At 40.5% G+C, this 9,433-nt stretch overlaps 1 protein-coding gene across 1 annotated transcript; it reads left to right on the forward strand.

Moving 5' to 3' along the window:
* Positions 1 to 518: 518 nt before the first annotated feature.
* Positions 519 to 9,206, forward strand: rskrb (ribosomal protein S6 kinase related b). The gene is made up of 13 exons (XM_039776859.1): positions 519 to 832; positions 1,972 to 2,262; positions 2,378 to 2,461; positions 2,852 to 2,920; positions 3,461 to 3,530; positions 4,330 to 4,437; positions 4,719 to 4,759; positions 6,168 to 6,195; positions 6,475 to 6,564; positions 6,743 to 6,831; positions 7,137 to 7,247; positions 7,396 to 7,509; positions 7,715 to 9,206. The coding sequence occupies exons 1-13, from the start codon at positions 803 to 805 to the stop codon at positions 7,949 to 7,951; spliced, it is 1,362 nt and encodes a 453-aa protein (XP_039632793.1). The 5' UTR covers positions 519 to 802; the 3' UTR covers positions 7,952 to 9,206.
* The last annotated feature ends 227 nt before the right edge of the window (positions 9,207 to 9,433 follow it).

Here is a 9,433-nt window from a genome sequence, read left to right on the forward strand (position 1 = left end):
CAGATCTGTACAAGACACCTTCCCTTGGAGCTCATAATTCAGCACCGTGCTGGACTCCTTGCTTGAGCTACCAACATGCACACATTTACCTTTTGATGTCTCCCTGTGGGTTTGCTCTAAACATGTTGAGGCAGCAGAAATTATGCATGCGCTGGTTTATTTTTAGAACAAGTGAACTGAAGAATTGAATGTCGATTAAAGACCTATCATTCACACGTGTGTATGTATGTATGTGTGTGTGTGTGTGTATGTGTGTGTGTGTATATATGTATATGTGTATGTATATATGTATATGTGTATGTATATGTGTATATATATATATATGTATATATACATGTATATACACGTGTATATACATGTGTATATACATGTGTATATATACATGTATATATATATATATTATAGTCTCGCTTTGTCAATGACGCAAACAGAAATGATCACTTGCATGTAGAATTGATGTCTGCGGCTCTGATCACAGAGAGCAGACGGGGGGAGCTGAACTCCACCAGATTGCAGTCTCATTGGATGGCGAATATGTGGGCGGATTTGCGCTGACGTTACCCATACTCGGGATTAACTTGTTTTATGTCGCCATATCTATCACCTTTTGCTCCGGATAGCCTGTTTAAATGCAGATTGTTGGTAAAGAGTATTGTTATCGTCGTCAACCAGTAAATTAACCTGTGTGTTGTGCATAAAACTGTTGATAGGCTACCGTGAAGGCGCGCAGTTCAATGTGAGGTGCCTGGATGAGGAGCATACGTGTTACGTGAGTTTCCAGTGCTCATGTCCTGTCACACTGATGGGGGCCGACGGCAGTAAAAACAGGAAGGTGAGTCGATTGAAACAGGATTGAAATTGGTTGCGAAGGTGTGACGCACGCAGCGGGGGTGGGGGTTCCCTGTTTCCATGGCGATGATTTGGTTCCCGAAATCACCAGGCAGCAGCGACTGCCAATCCTGTATGGTTATGTGTTAGCACTAGCTACATTGAAATAAAGTGTAACCAATTTGCGTAGTTAGGCTATTTGATAAACTCGTAGTTTGTATTATAAGTTATCACTGTTAAAATATGTTCTTCTGTCTTCAAAAGTACCTATAATATTAACGATTTTACTTTGAAGGCGAAATCTTACCCGCTTCCGGTATTGCCATCTGACATATTGGCAATTGAACGCATTATAGTTTTATAACTATATATTTTATGTCCACATTAAACCTTAACATTGCGCGTTCTTTTGTCAGATGTCATGCGGATGTCGCATTGATGGCGTTAATCTCTGCTGAGTGGCGTGTCCCTTCATTTAGCTCATGCTGATAATAACATCCTGCATGGTTCATTACACACATCTTGCACCACAGAGCAGCAGATCTGTTGTGCAGTCAGGGGTGGGGGGAGGTGACCGGGTGACTGCAGATTGTTAAATCACAGATGACAGCAGGAATGTTTAAGTGAAACGAATGTGTTGGCCACTGCATTCCATTGATGCTTTTCAGGGGGTTTGCACAAGGTCACAAAGTGAGGTTAAACTGATAAATTAGCAAATGCAATCAACAATCATATAGTAGTAAATGTTTTGTAGGAGTTAGCGATTGCAATTCTCCTCCCACAGTTGCCTTGCCTTGCAGCCACAGGCGATTCTCAGAAGTGAAAGAAATCGGTGACTGATATATCATATTCAGAATATATTTTTTAAAAGGCCTTTGTCATGCATATCTTATACCAGCATTGTTGGCTTTTGAGTTTCTGGGCTATGATATGAATTCTAAAAGGGTCAAGTAAAAGAAGAAAGTTGCTTTCACGCCTGCCTTGATAAGTGTTGATTTCATAAAACAGCCCCAAACACTGTGGATTTGGCTAAACATGTTCACACTTCATCAGTAATGTTGTGTTACACCTGCAACACCATCTACTAACCTGTACCATAATGCTTCTTATGTTGCATCCCACAACCCCATGTGTCCCCTACAGAGGCCCGCTGAAGGGCAGGAGGATGAAGACTTCTCATCTGGATGGCGTGGCTTCCTCTCCAGCATGGGTCTGTCTATCTCACCAGGCCTCTGTCGCCTGGCACCATCTGCCCTGCATCTGGGCCAGCGTCGCATGCTCCAAGGCAAAGCCCCCGACATCCCAGAGCATGTCCTGAGGTTGGCGGGAGTCGGCCCAGGCAAGCTAAGAGCAGAGTGGAGCCTGCCGGGGTTCATTACCATGTTCCTGCCCGAATTCCCCCACAGAACTGTGCCTGGGCACAAACACTTTCAGGTAGACCATAATTTCAACATAGACACCAATAATGTTTAAGGCTGGATATGGCTAATGTCTCTGTCTTTGCGCCTGTTCCTCTCTCTGCCTCTGTCACTGTTTTTCACTCCACCAGGTGTTGAGTTACATCGCCAAAGGGTCGTTTGGACCCATTCTGAAAGTGAAGGACAAGACCGAACAGAAAACATATGCTGTCAAAGTGAGTCTTGTGCCTGAATCTCACATTTCAAATGTGTTTATTTGATTGATCAAAGCCACAAATGAACGGCCAGTTTATTCATTCATGAAAATAATATGGTATGTGCAAGTTGAAAGACAGTATGAGGTTGGTTTTGACTTAATACTGTTTTGACTTAGTATGCGAAGGGACTATTTGCAGGACTGTAAAAATGAAAGTAAAAGAAATACAGAATGTTTTTATGCAGGCAAAACATTTGTAAAGCTTATTTTTAATCATAAAAATTACAACCAAATCAGGGCATTTCATTTTAACTTAATTCATTGAAGCTTTTAAATATTTGTGTGCATGTAAAAATCATTCCAGTCCTGTGTAGCTTTGTTTTGTCTCTTTATTTTTATCGGCCAACAGGTTATACCTAAATCGGAGATTCTAAGACTCGGGGTGTTGGAGCAGTCAAAAGAAGAAGTTATTGTCCAGGTGGGTATAAAGAACAGGGCCTTGAAAATCAGTTTGTAGATTTTTAGTAAAAAATGACATCTTGAAAGTTTTAAGACATTAATATGTGCCTTTGAAAGGACTTTTTTTTTTTTAAATAGTAAATGCAGCACCCAAAGTCATCAGTCATCAGTATATCTTAGCCACTTTTCATACAATAATCAATATTTTGCATACTTAGGAAAAGCTCATGATGGATATGCCTTTATGATGTATTGACTTATATCCTAAGTAAAAACAACAATAGGCTCTCCAAGCTGTCTGTCAGGAGGTGATACACTTTTTAGGTATTTTTATTCGCTCTTCTGTCAAAAATGATGCATGTGTGATTAACCAGTTTAATGTCGATTTCCAAACATGGCCATTTTGAGTATTTTAATTTTACCAACAACAGCTGAAGTTGTAAGTGAAGTCATATTTCAGACTACTAGTTAGACCCAATGAAGAGAAAAGTATGGACCTCTCTTTGATCGGTGGCCAAAATTGAGATTTTTCAGGTTGATCTTGGACATTTGCCCGCAGCGTCAGGTTCGCCACCCATTTGTCCATGACCTCCAGGACTGCTGGCAGACTCAGCGCCACCTCTACATTAGTGAGTTAGCCAGAGACCAGTAACCCAAATCCAACCCAGATCCACTACCCAAAAAAAACCTCACTCTGCCCTTTCTCACTTCAACACTGATAGTCTTGTCCTGAATCTACCCACAATCCCTGACCTAACACCTAGAACATGATTCCCAGAAGATTGAGATTCCAACTAAGTATTTTTTGTCTGGTTGTTTTTCCTAGCTACTTTAACCCCTACAACCCCAATCTACCACCGCCTGTGTGTCCTATATCTGCTCCCCTTTTCCTATCCTCCAGAGCTTTTACCCTTTTTTTTTTTTTTTACAATTCAGCCACTGACTCAGAAAGTGTGACCCAGTTTGTTAGCTACCTCACACCCTGTGAAAAGAGAGCAAAGCCCGGGGACCAGATGTTAAACGCTGCTGCAGCACGACACACTTTTCACATTCAAAATGGAGGATGGCGCGGCTTGCTTAAACAGTAAATCATCGCTGAATCATTAAGCCATATATGTAGATACGGGACATATTTGGAGCAAATCAAGACCATATAAAGCTACCCTGTATAACAGAGGGGTGGCTCCTTGTCTCCAAGAAGAGGGATCCATTATCCAAGACACAAACCTATTTACTTTTCACCCCAACCCACTTTTTACCTTTTTTTTCTTCAAAACAGACTACAGTTTTACACACACTTCCATATTACACTCCCGTTTCCTAATTTCTTTTACTAGTGTGTGCTCCATATCCCGCTGACTTTCACTACCCCTCACACCTCACATTTCATGACAGAGGCATGTTTTAATGCCGTCTGTACCCCCACAGTGTGTGACTACTGCAGCACAGGAGACCTGTACACCTACTGGCAGATGATTGGTCAGTTCTCGGAGGACACAGTGCGAGTGTTTGCAGCAGAGTTGGGATGTGCACTCGGTGAGTATGCTGCAATATTGACATATTAAACACCTCCTATTTCTCCTCAAATATCCTAATTAAATCAGAGGTGACTACAGGAAAGTTTCCCTAGCTAACAGTATTTAATTGTAAGTAATTATAAAAAAGAGGACTCATTCAAATTAGATGAGCTCTCAAAGGATCTCCCACAGCAACAAAGCAGTGCCATTGGGCTTTAAATATGCCAGTAGGATTTTAAATATTTTAGTTTAGTTTAGTTGAGTTTTATAGTTTTGTTCTTCTTTGTTGGTTTTTCGCAGGCTTTCTGCACGACTTTGGGATTATCCACAGAGATGTGAAGGTAAGAGAGGGAGGTAATTCACAAGTTTTGGACCAAAATGACAGACCATTTATTCTGATTAATGGTACAACAATGCAAACAAAAGTATTCATTTTTAATAAAGATTGTGGGTAACATCAGTTCTTTCTTAACAAGTAATAAAAAATATTTTTTATTTCCGTCGTGTTAAATATTTGGCCATCCAGAATGAGACTACGAGACATCATCCAGTAACATGGATACAAAACCAAATGCAAAACATCAATCATAACAGAATGAATACACATCTACATAACAGCAACTTGCTAAAGTTCAATTAAATTGTGCACCACATAGCACGAGAAAGAAAAGAAATGCTACAGGCCTTTTTTCCTTGTCTCTCAGGCTTTCTCCAAGTAACTGCCCTACATCCATGTTTCATTTGTAAACAACCTACTCAGCAGTATTTGTGCATCGTCATTGTTAAAAATCAACATTTGTTTTATTACTAAACACGTACGTACGAAACATCAAAATGTGTGGTTCCCAGTAAAATCCTTTACTGACCGAATGTTTTATACTTTTAAGGTCCCATGGCATGACAATTTCACTTTATGAGGTTTTTTAACATTAATATGCGTTCCCCCAGCCTGCCTATGGTCCCCCAGTACCTAGAAATGGTGATAGGTGTAAACCGAGCCCTGGGTATCCTGCTCTGCCTTTGAGAAAATGAAAGCTCAGATGGGCCGTTCTGGAATCTTGCTCCTTATGAGGTCATAAGGAGTAAGGTTACCTCCCCTTTCTCTGCTTTGCCCGCCCAGAGAATTTGGCCCACCCATGAGAGAGAGACATCATGGCTTTCAAACGAGCAAAGTGTCAGTTGGTCAAGGCCACACCCCCACCCTCCACCTTGCCCCCCCCCCTCTCCTCCTCAATAGCTACAGACACAGAAATGGCACATACTAAGGAAAGCTCTTTGTGGGGCTGGCTCTAGTGGCTGTAATTCTACACCAAGGCTGAATTTCGGGAAAGAGACTTCAGATACAGTATTACGGGACCACTAAGGTCTATATAAAAGCATCCAAAGAGCACCATGTCATGGGACCTTTAAATGTTTTCTACCATTTCAGAGTAGAACTACTCCTTTGCATGAAATGTTTCCTCATCTGTCAACACACATTGTTAATTACTGTTTGTTAATCAGTCCATTGATGCATTCTTGTGATAAACTTATTAGATTTTAAGTTTTCCTTTGATTCATTTATAGTAGAAAAAGTAGAATTCTATTGAAATGTATCAATGCAGTTAAAATATAGTATATTATACAGATTACTTGTTATGACTTTTCTTAAATCTGCTACAATATAATCTTTCTCAATATAGCTGACTTAGTATATTGGTCAATATGGATGGGTGTCTAATTCAGTCTTTTTGGTACTGTTTTTTGTAGATGGAGAATATCCTGCTGACAGACAACGGTGAGTAAAAACCAGCAGAGAGCAGCATAGCTCTAGTGTGTAGGAGAACCTTCCAGAAAACATCCTGACTGTGCACATCTGTCATTCAATGCACATTAATGCAAACAGTATCTGTTTACACTGAGATGGAACAGTCCAAATTTGTATCCAATTACATTTGCTAATGAGATCAGATTAGGATTGGAGTATTTTGCTGTTTTACACCAGTTGTAACTGCATCAGTAAGATTCATCTCATGTCATGTGCACATAATGATGTAAAGAAAATGGTCTGTTCTAGGACACCTTCGCTTAGCTGACTTTGGTCTGTCCCGTCGCCTGGAGAGAGGAGGAAGAGCTTTTACCATTTGTGGAACCATCCAATATATGGGTGAGAAATATTCCACTACATCTGCAGAGCAGTGATCTGCAGATGCTGAGGACATATTAACAGACTAATGTTTTTGTGCATTATTTTAATCTATTATACTGGGCAGTGAATATATGCATGTAAATGAACAAAGATATAGTACATCCAGTGCTGTGAGCGTGCTCTGTCTGCTCTGCAGCCCCAGAGGTGCTGAGTGGCGGACCCTACAACCACGCAGCTGATTGGTGGTCGTTGGGAATTCTGCTTTTCGCATTGGTTACTGGGAAGGTGAGATCTTGTTGCCGGTAGGCTCGGCATGTCCTGCATGATGAGCAGATATTACTCTCAATCATTCACTGACGTAGCTGAGATTTTGCTGTAAAAGAAGATTGTTAAGAATACATTTGATGCTTTCTTCATGAGGTTATTTTACATTCGATGATCTAAATTTAAAGGACTCAAAATATTATATGTTTTCTTAAATCTAGTCATTAGCAGCCTTATGTTTTGCCATGTAAAAGTCTAAAATCTGGAATTCTGAAAATTGAAACACACTGAATTATTTCTCCTCGTGTATCTCAAACTCTCCTCAGTTCCCCATGCCTCCAGAACCAGACCACTGCAGTATGCTGAGGAAAGTGAGAAGTTTTCCCTATGAAACGCCCCTGAGCCTCAGCTCCCCACTGGCCTTGCTAATAACAGAGGTAATTACACAAAGATGTGTAATCATATTGCTTCAAGACATTTAGATCTACACTTTAGACTATTTGACTACATGCACCAGTATATACTGACTACTCAGTTTGGCCAGTTTGATTGCATATTATGACCTACACACGTTTCTCTGTCCAGCTTTTGTGCAAGACTCCCTCCCGCCGGCTGAGGACCCTTGATCGCTTCAAACGCCAAACCTTCTTCCGTGGAACAACTTTTGACCTCACCCTGCTGCAGCGCCAGCCTGTGGAGGTAACTGATGAATGTCTGGATGTAGCCAGTTTGGTTGTTGAAACCAGGGTTTTTCCTGCATAGAGAAATTGTTGGCGCCCTCCAAAGAGGTTTTAGACAGCCCCAAAGGAAAAAAATAAAAAAACTGGAAACATGAGCCCAGTTATTGAAGAAATGTTCAATAATGCAGGTAAAGCAAAGTGATTGTTTTCTTGTCACTGTCCAGGTGATTCTGGAGCTAAGAGAAAGACCAGACCGAGCTGCCAAAGCTCGACGAGGCCTCACTTTGTCTCTGCAACCTCTCAAAGGCTTTGACTACGACTCGTTCCTCAGCCCTCCCACCACACCGGACACGCAGCTGGATGCCAACACACAAACCCACACGGCTGCACCATTCCCCGGCCCATCATTCCCACTGCAGCCTGCTCAGGAAAAAAGCCCACACGGAGAAGTGTTTGTGTGACTGACTTTGAGTTTACAGTAAGGTTACTAACACACTAAAAGTAAAGGCCTACGTGTATGTATGTCTGCACACTCATTCACTCTTACACACAGGTGTGCTGCGCCTTCTAAAATGTCTTATTTAGTAAAAGCCAAAATAGCTGATTATGATTTGACCTATAGTTTAGAAAGGAATGCTTCATTTGAGTAACATTTTAGAAAACCACTTCCCCACATTTATTGGCAAGTTTTATGTTGTTTTTTGGGGGGATTTACTGAACACTATTCTTTTCTTTTTTTACTTATTTGCCTTTCTCCATTGAGCACCTTTTTCACTATATTTGCTCAAAAGTTGTGCAAGAAAGATTGTGCTATTGTTCATCTACTTTCAGTTACAAGTGACTGGTCATGGCTGCCCTGTTAATACATTCCTATCAAACTCACCCCACATGGCAAAGATGACTTCTTTTTCTTCTTCTTTTTTACAGTAAGTTATATGTAGTTAAGTAGAACTCCATCCAAAACTCCTCAACAAAATGAGTGTATTTCTGAACTTCTGCCTTTATTTTCATGTTGCATGATTATGAAACTGTTTTGGTGGAAGGGGATGAAAGAAACTCCTTGCCTCATTTTTTGATTGATGATGCTGGGATTAAACCTATTCTGTACCTTCATTAATGCTGCGATATAACCTTTCCCTAAGTTGTCCTTTACTGCCTAAATTCTATAGCAGCAGAAGTGTCTCTCCTCTCCTGTACTATTTAAAGTCATGCAAGCATAACATCAGATAAAGATGTGTATGCCTTCAACGTCGGCTCTAGTTTGAATCATTTATAACCTGCCACTCAGGGGAGCACTTGCTGGTTTTTCCCAAGTCAGCCTTGGTTTTGACTCCAAGATGGCAACCAGCTGTACAGATCTGAGCTGGGACGGTTGAATGAACAGTATTGTTTACCTCTAGTTAACATTTTGATAGACACAGGGATCTTTCTATTGTCAAAGGCTGCCGTAACCCTAGCCAGTAACCACACCTTCATGCACTTACCTGATCATCAGATTATATTATGATTTTGTAAAGTATGCTGTGATGTGTACCCAGAATGCCTCACATGTGTGATCCTGAGCTTGCTTTTTTGTCACCAAAAATGTATAAATTTCTCTTTATAAACTTTATATGACTATTTTGGATGCTATTTGATGTTATATGTTATGTTACAATGTATTTTTGTAATTACCATGTAGCACAGATGGAATATTAAACTCTTACAGTACAGGGACCTGCTGAGTTGGATGTTCTTTGTGTGAGATGGCTTGAAGAAAGAGAGACCTTGCTTCACTTTTTCTATCAGTTACACCACATTGTTTCTGCAGAAAGATAGCATGCCTATGACATTTTGTAAAGTATCCAGCAGTGGACATTTACCTAAGTGTGTAAGAACAATTGATAATGTTTACTTCTACTTTACTACATTTCAGAGGGAAGTATTGTATGTTTTACTCCACT

Source organism: Perca fluviatilis, chromosome 16, assembly GCF_010015445.1.
Source record: "Perca fluviatilis chromosome 16, GENO_Pfluv_1.0, whole genome shotgun sequence".
Classification (NCBI taxonomy): Eukaryota; Metazoa; Chordata; class Actinopteri; order Perciformes; family Percidae; genus Perca; species Perca fluviatilis.